The sequence below is a fragment of the Ascidiella aspersa genome, chromosome 3 (assembly GCF_963924565.1).
Source record: "Ascidiella aspersa chromosome 3, kaAscAspe10.2, whole genome shotgun sequence".
In the NCBI taxonomy this organism is placed as follows: domain Eukaryota; kingdom Metazoa; phylum Chordata; class Ascidiacea; order Phlebobranchia; family Ascidiidae; genus Ascidiella; species Ascidiella aspersa.
This window is the reverse complement of record NC_139449.1, coordinates 35,660,056-35,676,252: the sequence shown is the minus strand read 5'-3', so window position 1 is coordinate 35,676,252 and position 16,197 is coordinate 35,660,056. Positions and strand designations below refer to the sequence as shown.

Here is a 16,197-nt window from a genome sequence, read left to right as displayed (position 1 = left end):
AAACTATCCATTTCCATAACAGCGCATGTGTGTTTGGCTAGAGTTATTCTAAATTATTTTGACAACTTAATAATGAATGTCAAAGTTAAAGGTTTAGAAAGTGGACATCATCTTAAAGGAGACGTTTCGCTACTTGCACCACCATAAGTTAATCAGATGACACAAGCGCGTATCGAAAATTCTTTTATAAGATGATGTCGATTTACTGGACGCTTGGCTTTGAGGTTCATTACAAAGCCACAATACAGATCCGTGCTGCGTCCTTAGTATATCTAAATTTTCAAGAACTAATACTTAAAAAAGTATTTTTCGCAGAGCGAATCACAACCACGCCCAAGAAATTTCATTTATTGCAACGCTGGCAGGAAAAAAAAGGTAAGAAGAATCAAACAATTCAACCGAGAGAGAAAAAAAAGTAAGAGGAGGAAAAAAGTGCGATCAGGTGGTTGCGGAAGCGGTGCTTCCCCCGTTCTGCTGCAGCAAGGTGCTCAGCATTTGCTTGATTTCGGAAACTCCTTGCTCGAGATCGCACAAGCGCTCATCCACGCTAAAAATGGAGGATGAGAGAAAGGTAAGTCCACGATGAAATAATGTTTTGCCCTGTTAGTCACCGCTTTTAAAGAGTTGAAGTCGGTTTTTAAGGAAAAATTATTTGCAATGCTCTGGAGTAACCTACTGAGCCTTTCGCAAAATGTCACTATTTTAAGCCATTGAAGTTGATTTTTACATAACTTTTAACTAGGAATGTCCGATACTTGATATTTGAACCCGCTACCGATGCCCGATATTTTTGACAAAAATTATCGCGATCCGATCCGATACCAAATGACGTCATTTCTATGCTAAAACAAGCAGAATAGCGAAATCAAAACCTATCGAATGAGTTCCGATACTATCACTTGGTATCGTGTATCGTCCCCGATCCGTTTCCAACGGTAAAGACTTGACTGTTTTTTTATTTATTTTGCCTTGGATTCGACGCAAAATATAAAAAATTCTACTAAAGTTAACTTAACTTTCCAATGTACTCTTTAAGGATTAACGTTGCAGACAATACAACGGAGCTCTGTATTAACCGGTAAACAAATTGTAATTTCAGGCAGCAAACTTAAATACCAACTACGTTTTGTTTAAACTCCTCTTAAATATAAAATTGGCAAAAAAGATAAAAATAAAAATTGAATATAAAAATAAAAAGGGCTATGCCTTTACTTTAAATTAGGTCATTGTATAAATAAACTGCTGCATATTAGTACGTTGTCTAACTTGCGATAAATTAGGAAACAAATTTACCTCAAATGAATCCATTATACCTAAAAAATTTCACACACGTGTCGATTATTATAATTATTTGAACAGTTACTTAGAATTTGTGTTCAAACTTTTAACTTTTACCTTTTAGTCGTTAAAGGTTTTCCTTCCTTGCAAGGAGTTGAACACGTAACTGTGACGGTAGGTGGCGCAATAGGACATCTAAAAAATTTGACATTTTTGACGTAAATACACCAATAAAGTTATCCCCGAAAAAATAAGTAAATAAAGGTTTAAGGTAAATATTTAAAGACACTCCAAATACGTTAAAAATATAAGAAAAGATAATGATTGAAAAATCAAAAATAATCAATCGTCGAAATTCAAAGCCAGAAGAAGTATCAATAAATGTTAAGAAAAATTACATTTTGTATGATTTTAGGTATACCACGAACGAACAAAATACATGTAGTTTATTTTTACTCTTGTGTGTTTTAAATGCGAGAAAATATCTTATTTTTTATTAAACAGGATTCTTATTGTTAAGATTAACAGTGAGCTTGCTAAACCGCATGTTTATGTAAGTACTTTATGACCTATTTAATTGTGTGATCATTCTATGACTTGCGGTCAAAGGTCACTGAGCACATGGTGCCTTGACATTGTAGTTGTCCTTATGGCAGTTGGTGTTACTACCTTGTCGCGGTAGGAGCTCATTTTGTTAGTTACTTGTAAGTGTTTGGCAATGATGTTTAACTTACTGATTCTGTTTCTGTTTTATTAACATTGTTTTGTATTGATTCATTCGAATTAAGGCCTTCGCGTGTTTTAATAAATTCCTGTACGTGTACACTGATAAAGACTTGAGTATCGGATCGGATCCACTAGTTTTCACTTATAACAAACACACTCAGACTTAAACACACTGAGATTTATAACAAACACACTCAACAAAAGTGTGCCGCTAGATTTATACACTACCAACCTCGAGTTGTCGTCATTGGAAACGCTGTTACTGCGCATGTGCGACCTCGCTGAGGTCAAAGGTCGTTCCGCTTTGTGCTTTTTGCACCGCGGCTGCCTCTCGCCTGAAGCATAAGGTTATAAGTTGGAAAGAAGCTTGTTCGATTTTATTAAGTTTATCCCTTCAAAAAGTTACACTAACAAAAATGGTTATATTGTGTATTATGCCTAAAGCTTTTAGACAATTCGTAATTACACCAAGTTTTGCTAGATTAGATACTAAATTTAAATATATTATTTAATATAATTGCCTTAATGCTCGCAGCCCGAGCTGCACACCTTTCAAAGTCATCGGAACTAAGGCATAGAGATGCTTGGAATTTTGTTCCGAAAGCGATAGATTAGACAAAAGTATTCAGTACCAAACGACGTCTTTACTACTTTTACTGCGCTAAGACAAGCAAAATAGATGAAATGAAATGTTCAAGGGGGTAATTTTCAGGTTATATTACTCCGAAATGTGCTTTAGTGTTTACTGCAAATACGACAGAAAACAAAGCCGCGTAGCACTTTTCTCGGTACAATTTTGACCATTTTGCGAACGAAATTTGGCGTATGGCATACTCAAAATCAGGACTTAAACACACCGCTTGACTAACAATATTAAAAGCGGAAAAGAGAGACTAATAACCTTGCTCTATAAATAAGCATCATTAAAACAACAGAAGGCACTGCCTTATATGCCATAGTTGAATAGATTCCGATCCTGCTTTCAATCGGGTTTTAAAACTTTTCATTGTTTGCCATATACTTGGTAAGTCATCTTAGTAAGTATTTTTGAGTGTATTTAACAACATTTCAACTGTACTTTATCTGCATTAAGAAAATATGCCGCGGAACGGATTAATTGCCCCGGCGGGCCGAATCTGCGATGGCATGACCTGAAAGTTTACAATAACTGTTTAATATAAACATGAAGCCGATTAATGAGAGACCATGGGATCAATTTAAAGTCGAAAATTTATGTAGAATGAGTGGTATCCAGTTGTATTTTAGGGCACATTTATTAAAATACCAATACTGGTATTTCTATCGGCAACTTGGACTTAAGTCATTGCCAAATGACTTGTTTACAACACTGGTTATCGCCTACCTTCCTCTAACCACCAAGGTTGCTTCTCACGAAAGCACGTGTCATCATCGTCATCGTCGTCAATGGCAACCGACACCATGCGGTAGATCGGGTCGTCCTCTACCGTCGGATGAGCGGAAGGATGGCTGACCGAAGCCACCTCTGACGTTTCTGTCGTAACAATGGCACGTGAGTTGAAAATAACGCGTAATAATGGAATAATTAGGCACATTATGGACGGATCTGTATTGTAGCTCGAAAACGAATTGCAAAGCCAAAAATTTCGAGTATGTTGGTTTTGAAGTGACAAGGGGGTTTTGAAAAGTGACAAGGTTAGAAATGTCAATGAAAGATATATACACATGAACTACGCAAAAACATTTACTCCTAATAATTTGTTTTGTAGGATTTATGAGTTTTGTAGGATTTATGAGTTTTGTAGGATTTATGAGAAGTCCCACAACAGTCGATCACAGGCATGCCACACCTTCAATTGTCATGCATTTTTACGTCACAAACGATGTAGTTAATATAACGTTTGCTATACAATAATGTAGTTTTACCACTTTTAAACAGTTTTTGCTCTTTGAATGTTTTTTAGTATTGCGTCAACACTCAGTCAGTTGCTGCTCGAAACGGTTTGCTAGCATTGTTATTTGTGTTCGTTACGGCAGTTAATACAATAACAAAAACTAAACAAAAAACGCAAACTTCTTAACCCCCCTAAAAAGAATTTTCGGCTGGCTACGCCACTATTTCAACTTATCACTGGAAGCAAACAAAAATCGACTTTGCATAAATATAAACTCATTTCAGATAAAAAAAGTAAAACGCGAAAAAATCATTACTCACCGTCAATCGTGGTCTTCCCGATGTCTTCTTCCTAAAATCAAAGCAAATAATTTAAATACACTTTTTGATGCCTTTACTTGAGGTGATATTTTAGTTTGACGTGGAAAATAGTTAAAACGCCGGTTAAGTTATTTTGACCAATCTCAACTTTATCAAATAACTTTTTCGCAACCCAGTTAATACCCCCTAGACGGAGACTAGCCTGAACATTAGAAACTATTTGAATTTTTATATAATTTAAGCTAGATTTGCTTTAAACCCGTTTAGCCAAACTTTTAACACAATCATTACTACCAGGTTGTAACTTGGGGTGCTACTGAGTTAAATTTTAATAGAAAATACTTGATTTCTTTATTACCTGCTAACAACATAGCAACGCGAATTCAGGGCGCAATTAACCATGTCCGCCCAAAACTGTAATTTTGAGATTATTTAAGGTCACGTTATAACGTAACTTTGAGCCTTATCTTTGAAATAAAAATATTGCCCCCAACAAAAGTTCTAGATCCGCGCCTACAACACAGTGACTATATATTTCTTACCGATCTTAGGTTGTAGGTGATCTCCAAGGTCTTCCAAAACTGTTCCCTGAACTCTTCGTAGCAGTCCATGACCTCGAGAAGGTCATTCCTCCCAATCTTGTGAAGGTCACAGTAGGTCAAGGCACGGACTGTGGCGTTTGACTTGCCAATGCGCTGCTCGTAACTCATGTACTCGCCGAATATGTCGCCTTTGCCTGAAACAAGTAAAAAAACTATCATTTTCAGAAAACTGGTTTGGAAACTGCCTTTTTAGTTGTCGCTGTTTCTTTGTTGTGGGAGCTACACTGTTAATGCAGGTGAGATAACTTTAGGCAGTCGTTAATAAGTAGTCTATTTACACCTAATACTTAGATTTATAACTTTTAGCTTTTTAGATCTCATTCCTGATAAGAAATCAAGGTAACGCAAAAGTAAAATATACATAATTATACAGCACATTTCCCAATCAAAACACAATAACCATAACATACTTAGCACTGCCACAACGAGGTCGTTCTGTAAGATTTCTATGGACCCCCTTGTGATGAAATAAAGCGCGGGAAGAAGATCTCCTGTGTGCACCAACGTGTCACCAGGTGGCGCATGTGTCGTCTTAAACTGGAAATAAAAAGTTGAATAGTTAAAAGCGTTTCTAATCAATATAAAATACACACACATCGCACATACGTATTAAAGATTAAACTAAGTACAGAACTTATTATCCCGAAAACCGATTTGTTTGGATGTTATATGATAAATATAGTTCGCTGCTAAAATAAATTTATTTAGAAATATTTTTCAGTTGCGAAATATATTTATCATATAACATCAAAACAAATTGATTTTTGGTTTATTAAGTTCTGTATTAGTTCAATCTTTATTATTGATGTGCAACCAGAAAGGTTTGTTTTTCACTATTCGGATTTAGGCGGATTCTTCAATAAAAATATAAATGCCATAATATTTGATAAAAGCGACATTTCGCAATTTACAGACGTTTCAGCAATAACTCATGCCATCATCAGTGTAAAATCAAGTGAAGATAAAAGCGATAAAACGTAAAAAAGAAATGAACAAAATCCTTTCTTTTTCCTTTCTTTCCTTTCTTTTTACGTTTTATCGCTTTTATCTTCACTTGATTTTTACACTGATGATGGCATGAGTTATTGCTGAAACGTCTGTAAATTGCGAAATGTCGCTTTTATCAAATATTATGGCTTTTATATTTTTATTTAAGTTACTACAAAAACCCGTGTATTGTGTCCCAAAATAGGCAGATTTTGTTATTCGAAAGAAAAATTGAAAAACAACTAGCCTGTTGTAAGGTTCGAACTCACGACCTCCGGTTATACCGGGATCGCCGCTCTACCAATTGAGCTACCCAGGTTAAGAGAAGAGCGAGTCGAGAAACAATCATAGCACCATTGCCTACTGCATCCCTGCTGACAAAATTGGTCTGTGGTGAGGTTCGAACTCACGACCTCCGGTCAAGCCGGGACCGTCGCGGTACCAACTGCACCAAGGACACTGTTTTCAAGTGGCTCGACTCAAGTTGTTTGGTCAAAATTACTTGACTTATACTTAATTGTGTCAAACAACTTGAATTGAATGAAATTACGTGTTTTTAATAAATATTTGTTAATAAAATTGGCTTTTTTACCTCAATTGGTGGACGACAAACAATTAGCTTGCTATATGTTTTGGTATTGCTCAAAATCGGACCAGTTTACCAGTTTTAATAGATAAAAGTTTTATTTTTTATATCAATGACTTGACTGAGACTTGACTTGGGCAGAAACTGATGACTTGGACTTCAAAAAAGATGACTGAAGTCCCAGTACGTTCAAAATGACTTAGTTATGATACTGTATACCAGCTCAAACATCGAACCACCCACCTTCATAGAGAGCATTCTTAGGCAACCGTGGCTTGCTTGATGTAGAGCCGGGCAACTTAAGAGTAGATGACGGTTCAGGTGAAGACATATGTCGGCTTGTAAGCATTCGGGGAAGCCTTTAAGAACCTGAAAAACAGAAAAATACATTCGAAAAAGTGATAAATTATAGTTTTAAGTAAGTATGTCCGACACTCGACATATTATTCCGATGACGATGTGCGATATTTTCGACTAAAATTATCGGCATCCTATACAATACTACATGACGTCGTTACTGTACTTATACAAACAATAAAACTCAGAGTTTAAAAACCAGAGTAAAATCAGGATCAGACATTTTTTTATAAAGGAATATATATTTCGCCTATACTGGCATCGTCAGTTCCTATAAGTAAAGTAAAATACATAATATACAAAGCAAAATAATAATAAAATTAATAAAAAGGACACAAAATTATGGAATCAGTATAGTTTTAAGTAAAAAAGTTTAAAAACAAAAACATCATGCTGTCAGTTTTAAAAAATGTCTGATCCTGGTTTTACTCTTTGGAACTATGAGTATTATTGTTTACATACGCGTCAGCGGAACAGTGATCGACAAGCAGAAACTGCTGCCAATGGTTTCAGATTCCATAAAGATACGCCTTTTTATATTTACTCAAACAAGCAACGTAGACGGTTTGAAATTTTTAAAGGCGTTGGTCCAGGTTATTAGGTCACAAGATCTATCATTAAGTGCCATTGACGCGGGGGCGACCTATATAGGAAGTTGAAATGTCAGAAGAGTGTTTAGCTTCTTTTCTTTTGATTTTAATAGTTTAGCGCTTACACTAACTAGACTAGACCACTGCAACCCACAATGCCAACGACCGTAATTAACTACTGAACTACGGTCTACTATACGGAAGACACCAGGATACTATGATGTCTCAAAGGGCACAGTCTTTAGTAAAACGAAAGTCTTTGTTCTAATAATCTATAGGGTTAAAAATACTGTATTTTATTTGAAAGTAACAAAGGTTTATAACCACTGGGTAGGACGATACACTGAAACGGTTCCGCATACCACCTTAAAGTTACACAAATTAAAGAAACTGATAGGACGAAGTCGCGTTTTTGGTAAAATCTGAATTAGATTGGAACTACAATTAGAGCGCACAAGCAATTCACAAACTAGATTTGAAATTAAAATTAGCCGCATTTTGCTCTAATTCATTAAGTTATAAAGCTAGATTCATCTAGTTCCAAGTCTGTGCAACGGTAGCGCGTACCACAATAAACAAATATCACCAACGAACCATATTCATGTCTATCCCGTTAGTATATGACCAGGCGTGTTGAAAGTATTCTTCCAGCCTTTGCTTTAGTGGGTTCGGTATTTGATGGAACCTGATGAATTCCTTGATCCGCAGCATCTGGGTGTGGTACCGCGCGGTGCCGCTATAGAGCCGCTGTATTATGGCGCTTACGTTGCCGAAAATCGACGCGTACATCAGAGCTGTGGAGTCGAGGATAATGTTGCTAAGTTTGAAGGATTTAGAAAAGTAAATCCGACAGCCATTAGCGTGTTGTTTGTACCCAACGAAATCAATAGAGGTAAATCGATTTCGTTTCAATTAAATACATCTATATTAAAATATACACTTAAAATATGAGTTTCCAGCAATTCTCACAAATATTTTTTGATTTTACAAAAAATGGGTTTACCACAAAACTAGTGTCCCTTTGCAATTTTTAATGTATAACTTCAGTATAGGGCATAAGCCAGGGATGGCGAACCTTTTGATGGCGCGGGTCACAAATACGACTTTAATCCTTACAAAATGCACAAGTGGGTCATACACTTAACTACATGCTAATTTTACGCGAAGCTTTGCTGCTGCGTCATTTAAAGTGTTATTGCCTGGGCTCGTCACCCTTTACGTTTTACAGCGAAAATGTTTTTAGTTGTCTGCTTTCCTACACGCATTCGTTGAAGTGCAGTTAATATAGGCCTACTCATCACCCCTAAGACACTTTTGCACAACCCACATATTAGGCAGCCAAGATTTAAACAGGATAGTGCTTTTTAACCAAGATTTGTTTTTTTACATTTATCCTTTCCAGGAAATCATTGATAACATTTCGGTATTTCTAGACAGACAAGTAGGTCACTAAAAATGTGTCGTGGGTCACAACGTGAGGACAGTGGTTCGCCATCCCTGACATAGGCCATGGATAAAATTGTTTTAGATATTTTTTCTGCCGTTTCCTACCAGGTTTAATTTCGTCAGGATAGCAAATTTATAAACAACAGGGTTCGAACATCATTAAAATGTGGCAAAACAGTTTCCTTAAAGTTTGGACCATAATGGTTGAAGGTTGAAGTTAGACGTAGTAAGAATATGAAAGCTCATACTTAAGTAGGCAGCATATTTTACGTTTCGAAAACGTCTAAAGCAGTGTTTCCCAACCTTTTTGACACTAGTGCCCCCTTGGGCTCAACATTATTTCATATCGCCCCCCTCATCTTGCTTTACAGTAAAGTATTATATTAATCGTTGTCTAACATCATATTGACTTCACTTTCGTTTCGATAAGATGTCAGTTATATTTTAGGTTGTCTAACATACATTCACTATAGGAATTTATGGATATATTAATTCATCAGGTTATGTCATTACCAGGAAAAAATCAACTTTCTGTACCGATCCTTTAAATCAGGGGTCGGCACTTCTTGTCAGGGGCACCAATCAGACTCAGAAAGGTCTCTGTGGGCCGCTAAGAATTGTGTTATTGGAATGTTAGAACAACTGTGAATCAGGCGGACCTCGGATTTTTTTCATCCATACTACTAATTAAAAGTGTAATAAAGCTAGTTTGAGGAAACGCGATAACCTTAGTGTTTATATATAGTGTCATTCAGTGTTTGTTAAGGTCTTTAAGTCCTGGCGCACCATGCGAGCGAAGCGAGCGTAATTTTTTTGGGGGTTATACCAACATTTCTTTTAAATTTCGTGCTAGTATTCATTACATTGCCGAAAAAATGTTAAATAATATATGTCTAATATTTTTGAATACGTTTTCCGTTTGTCCGCAACGGTAAAAAAGCGCTAATCTATTCCATCAACAGCATGAAAACGTAAACAAACTGGACGTAGAAAGAGGATTCGCGCGAACCGCGAAAAATGTTTGCTCGTACTACGTTAAAATAGTCAAAAAGAATTTAAAATGGACTCATGTTTATAGTTGTCAAAGAGATGGCGGGCCGTAAGTTGGCGACCCCTGCTTTAAATATACTAAGATTTTGCCGCGTATAAAACTGTGAAACGCAACAACAACCAACAACTTAACATTTATTACGTAACAATGGTCGGAAAACTGCATTTAAGGTTAAAAGTTACCTACAGTACTGTTTGTTACTATTTTTATGTGAACTTTTTATAAAATTTAGCCTATAAGTACTTTTATGTAACGCCCCCTTAAGTGCATTCAGCGTCCCCCCAAATTAGAAACGGACCCAAAACGCCCCCTTGTAACTCGCCAACACCCACAAGGGGGCGGTACCGCCCACGTTGGGAACCTCTGGTCTAAAGTGTTGCCTACTTTTGAATAGGCTTTGATATTCTTTTTTTCAAAAAGTTTTCTCAAAGCGTCCCTACTTACCACTAACACCCCCTACTCCAGACCCAGCCTATCTTATTTTATTTTAATCTATTTGGCAAAAAATAAAAAGTAAAAAAATAAAATTAAAAAATGACATAGTTTGCAACTTAAACAACGCAAAGCCTTTTTTCGCATTTAGAAATCGTTAACATCTTCGAAAAGTGGCTTTTGCATTAAAAGTAAAACCTCTCCACCCTAAATGCGTTTTACGATCACTTCTTTATGACATTAGCGACGGTCCCTATATAACCGAGGTCGTGAGTTCGAACCTCACTGCAGGCTAATGGTTTTTCTAGCCCTCAGTGCCTTGCTTGAATCATTAATCGACAGATTCGGTGTAGAGTCTGCAATAGCTGTCGATGTACTATCGAACTTATCATTGCGATTTAACTTACATCCGATAAGCATTACGCAGATGGAGAATATCTTCTCGTTATTAGTGTTGGGAGAAACGTTGCCGAATCCTACGCTGGTCAGACTGCTGAAGGTGAAGTAGAGGGCTGTGACGTACTTGTCCTTGATGGAGGGACCCCCAGTACTGGACACTAGGATCCCATTGACGTATGTGTTGTTATAGGGGGTGTGTAGTTGTTCGCCCAACGTGTCAAGCCAGCCTGAGAGGAAAAATATGAAGTCAAACGGGAACACACATTAAGACCTACAAAGCAACAATACATAAAGCGGAAAAAAAACTTGTAAAACCATAACAAAGCCAAATACGCAGTAATATCCACGACAGAATAATATCTGAAAACGTTTGAATAAAACATAAACCTGTCGGGAAAAAGATGTGAATGTCAAACGTAACACAGTAAAACAACGCCGGTAAAACGGTCAGTTATAATCTGTCAGTGCAGTTTCCGAGGTAGGTTAGTTAACAGTAAGCACATGAGACTGTAAGTTTTCAGTTGAGAAACAACCAGAGTTTTATACAAGTCATTTTTTAATTATTTAAGTCCTGGTGAAGTCATTTGTGAAATAACTTAAGTCCCAGTCGAAGTCATTATTAGACAGCTCCAAGTCAAATAATTGATAATGCATTGGATAAAAAAATATGAAGGTCAAACGTAACAGAGTGAAAATATCCACATGGCTATACAGTGGATCTAACCAGGCGGAAGTAGATTGACTAACTAATACGGCATAAGCATTATGTACCTACGGATACACTTACATAAACTAGTTGGGCTATTTAGGATGGCAGTGCTTGTCAGCCTATTAGATTTTTCTTATACTCTATGGTTATATAGAAATATTTAAAATATCTTGTTTTTCCGGAATTATTAAAAAGAATGCGAACACTGTTTCCGTGGTTACGAGTCAGTATAGGCCCAAATGCAAACATGTGATTTGCTAAAAACGTAAACAAATTTGTTTCCTAACAATGTTGACGAAGCGCCCAACGCCATGATTTTAAACTTACCACAGATCAGTGTTTTTACCTTCAAAAATCCCAAAGTAACTACTCAGGCTTGTTTTTAAAGTGTTCTTCAAAACCAGTATGCACAAAAAAAAACTTTTTTATAGTTTAACAATAAATCTCAAAACAATGTGCATAAAACCGTAACTCACCAATGCTGTTATGTATCATTGGTCGCTCCATATTTCCGATCGCGTACCAAATACAGGCCAACCAATGAGCGATCAGCACGAACGAACACATGAGCAGGAACAAAACAGCAGCCCCGAACTCGCTGTAGCGATCCAGCTTTCTCGCCACGCGGACCAATCGCAGCAGGCGAGCGGTTTTGAGCAGACCAATCAGAGTGGTCTGCGCGGGAAAGTAAAATTTAAAATGATAACTAAGTTTTTTTGTTTGTAAAAGATTAAATCAAGAAGTATAGGGATGCGAGGAAACGTTTTTAGGTAAAAATGACGTCACGAATTTATTTTAATTACAGCCTTTTAATCATGATAAGGTGTTCCAGAATCAAAAAATATTACGCTTGCGATCCTATTTAATTCGGATTGGCAACAGCTGAAAAAGTAAAATGTTTTTTTCACCAATTTAAACAACCAGCTTGAAAATTGAATTTTAAAGCCAAAAAGGTCGAGTAAAATGACATTATCTTAAAAGTACGTTTCGATACGAACTTGCATCATCATCAGTTTATGCGACTGAAATCTATTTATCATCAATTATAAAAGGAGGTGAAACGCAATTCGTATCAGTCAGACTCTGTTCAAATTATAGCTCCGTGCAAAACAAACGGATTATAATTTATCGAATCAATTAATAAATAGCCAAAATCCTATAATTGTTTTTATTTTCCCATAGATAAAATATTACTTTAAAGTACAATGCGTAATCCTATTCTACGTCTGAGTTTTCAAACTCCATTTATGTTAAGACACTGTGACGTCACAACTGACCTCTTGTTGACTTTGACCTGCAACGAGGAGGTCAAAGGGCACTGCGGCGACGAGGTCAATAAGGAACCAACCCTTGAAGTAGTGGATCACTATCTTGGTCGGTTCGGAAATCACCTCGTCGTTCTTGTTAACGTAACTGTGGAAACAAAAAGTACGTAAATAGATCGTTATATTCATTAAGTGCCATTTTTCGTAGTGGGGTTGTTAACAGTATGTATACATGTGCTTGTTAGTTTCCGGCTGAGAAACAACCAGTGTTGTACACAAGTCATTTTTAAATGACTTAAGTCCAAGTTAAGTTATTTTGTAAAATAAGTTCCAGTCAAGGGCATCAGTTACTCAAGTCAAGTCATTATTATAGCAAGTCATCTTGAAGTCAAATCACTAATATAAAAGTAAAACAATAAACTATTGAAATTGGTAAGTAAATTATGATCAACATCTTAACTAAACAATAACAACAAAACAACAACATGAAGCAATCGAATCGTTTTATGCGCAAAAATTGAGATAAACAGCCCAATTTCAAAAGAGAATGTGAAATTAAAACACCTAATTTTAACCCAAGTCATTTGTCCAAAAGACTTGAGTCAAGTCATGCCTTTTCACCTAAACGACCTTAGTCAAGTTAAGTCATTTGAAAACAGTGACTTAAGTCAAGTTATTCTTACCGGGTTGGCGATATAAAACCAAAGACGGTAAGAATGCAAGTTGTAATCAAGGCATTGGCTTATACCAGGGTTTCTTAAACCTGGGTCCATGGACCCCTTGGGGGTACGTGAACTAGTTTTAGAGGGTGAAGGTTTTTGAAGGGACCCGCAAAATATATTTCTTGTTTTAAAGGTTGATAATGTAGTGGAAAATATTTTTTGATAAGTATTATTTTGACAGCTTTTGTACAGTGAGTAACGTTAGTAGGAGCCCAAACCGATTGGTATGGAAATTATTATACAGTAAATTGCTGTTTTCAAAATTCAAGAGGTTTTCTGTATATTTCAAGGAAGAATAAGTTGTCCACAAGGTGAAAACGTTTTGAGGATCAAGGCCTAATTGAACTATTAGGGTATATTCAAGCAGTCTACTTTTCAAATAAAAGTAGACTATAGTTAAAAATAAAACGTTTTTGCACTTAATATACTTAAGACTTTATTTTATTTCACATTTTTTGGAACGAAAACAGCAAATTTCTGAAGTCTGTTTGTATTATGACGTCATCGCTAAATTTTTTTTGCCTTCACTGGTCCGTGCGAAGCGAAAAAAAATTTTTAGGGGTCCGCAGTAAAAAAAGGTTTAAGAACCCCTGGCTTATACGGCAGGAAGATGCAAACCAAGCTAAATACTGGTGTTAAACATGAATCGATTTTTGAAAATCTTTATCTTTATACAATTTGGAAACAATCAGTAGCGTTTTAAAAGCTGCTTTTATCGTTTTGCAGCTTTACAAGAAGCAACTGAAGTATATTTGGCGAAAATGCATGTCTAGGAACACAAACATGATTATGTCCGGTGCTTGTCCGTAAACTACACAAATACCTCAGTCGACCGCATGCAAACATTCGTTAAATATTTATGCGCTGTGAGACAATGTTGACTTCAACACCGAGCAACTGTCAGAAAAGAAATAACTGCAACTGTGAAATATATTGCTGCATGACATTTTTTGAAAATGAATCTATAAACCAAAAAGGTCGAGTAGATCGACATCATCTTATAAAGACGTTTTGATACGGACTTGTACAATCATCAGTTGTGTGTTAAAAAAACTCATTTAATTGGTTAAAAACACATTTACTGATGATAAAAGCTTGAGAAGCGCACCGCTCCGAACAAAAATCAGTCAGCAAGGTCTAAAACTTTAATACAAATATGCATTTCGCCTATAAATGGCATCATCAGTTTGTCTGTACAAATAAATAGTAAAAAATTAAAATATTAAAATATATAAAATACATCCAAGATGAACAAAGACAAAGACAGTCTGCGTAAAAACCCCAACCACTACTGTAAAACAAAAGCAAAAGGAGCATGCGATACGTGTAGCGGCCACAGAAAGCCACTGATAAAAACACGGCCCAGAGGGAAGACAAAGCTTATTTATATACAAAGCTTATTTACTGATGATGATAGAAGTTTGTATCGAAACGTCTTTATAAGATAATGTCGATCTACTCGACCTTTTTGGTTTATAATTTCATTTTCAAAAAATATCACGGAGCAATATATTTCCCGGTTGCAGTTATTTCTTTTCTGACAGTTGCTCGGTGTTGAAGTCAACATTTTCTCACATCGCATAAATATTTAACGAATGTTTGCATGCGGTCTACTCACTTTGGCATTTATTATTAAGGTACATTGCAGATACGTAATAAGTGGAACTGATAGAGGTTATTTGCTAAACAAAAAATAGTAAATACGTCCCTATACGCAACACTTAAACAAAAAGGTTGGAATAGCATTTAACTAAACATTGATCAACCAATGCTACTCGCAGGAAATATATGAGTAATATATGTTGTTTAAACAGTTTCTGACCCTTCTGCAAATTGAAGCAAATCATTCGAAAAAAAAGCTTTAAATTTTTCAACCGTAGAAAATGCTAATAAACAAATACACAAAAGTGGCAAATTGTTTTTGTCCAAGTCAAAGCTATTGAACTGACTATTTTGGCAGCTTTCAATTAACTTCAGAAAATATCTGAATAAAATGCTTAATTTAACGATTTTTTGTAGTACAACCGCATTTAACAAATTCATTTTTACAATATGTGTCATTTTGGACATATTTTAGTTCAGCATTCGCTTTTAGCTATGACAGCACGAAACAAATGAAATGCCATGCCTAGTTAAACGTTGACATGCAAAATAATAACATTCGCAATGGTGCATTAAGCGAATTCCTACTACCCTAATCTATGCAGGCTGAAGTCGATATTTTAATTAAATGGTCATTGCCAAGGTTAAAAACAAATAACAAAACTTTATGAAAATAACTTTAATTAGAAAATTTTAATTCTTTGCTCATTTTAAAAATGTACAACAAAAATAGTAATACTTAAATAAAATAGCATGGTAGAAAGTTTTTTATGCTTATTATTTAAAAAATTAAAATGTACACCACATATATGAAGTATAGGCCTGGTTTATGGAAGCTACCCTAAAAGTTTAAGTACCGTCGAAGTTAAAACCTTACTTTAAAAGCGATTTAGTTGATAGTGATCGAGTTAGTTGCGTGCTTGAAAAATACCACGCTTAAAATCAATTATTATAAATTATAATGTAAAGCTGATTGTTCTAAATGCAAGGTTGGCAACGGTGCATTAAGCGAATTCCTACTACCCTAATCTATGCAGGCTGGAGTTGATATTTTGTCGATTTGGAGGTCCGTCTCTCCATAACATACACAGGCGAAACCTCACTACACATTCGAGGGAACAATAACACACCGAAGGGTAATTGCCTAATGCATATTTGATCATGTCTGTCAACGTGTTCAGCCAATTCCAGGACCGCAACTAAATTTGTTGTGGTTTTCTGGCCCCAACAGAATACGCAACATGTGCACTT

General features: G+C 35.9%; 1 protein-coding gene across 1 annotated transcript in view; it reads right to left on the bottom strand.

Moving 5' to 3' along the window:
* Positions 1-301: 301 nt before the first annotated feature.
* LOC146162736 (voltage-gated inwardly rectifying potassium channel KCNH6-like) overlaps positions 302-16,197 on the bottom strand; it is a 46,469-nt gene continuing 30,573 nt past the window's right edge. The window contains exons 15-26 of the mRNA XM_083385284.1: positions 12,635-12,770; positions 11,834-12,032; positions 10,657-10,875; positions 7,915-8,114; positions 6,617-6,742; positions 5,211-5,337; positions 4,741-4,934; positions 4,199-4,229; positions 3,368-3,517; positions 2,237-2,339; positions 1,396-1,473; positions 302-547 (exon numbers count right to left, since the gene is read on the bottom strand). Of these exons, the coding sequence (XP_083241410.1) occupies positions 439-547; positions 1,396-1,473; positions 2,237-2,339; positions 3,368-3,517; positions 4,199-4,229; positions 4,741-4,934; positions 5,211-5,337; positions 6,617-6,742; positions 7,915-8,114; positions 10,657-10,875; positions 11,834-12,032; positions 12,635-12,770 (1,672 nt within the window). The 3' untranslated portion in view covers positions 302-438. The remainder of the gene's footprint in view (positions 548-1,395; positions 1,474-2,236; positions 2,340-3,367; positions 3,518-4,198; positions 4,230-4,740; positions 4,935-5,210; positions 5,338-6,616; positions 6,743-7,914; positions 8,115-10,656; positions 10,876-11,833; positions 12,033-12,634; positions 12,771-16,197) is intronic.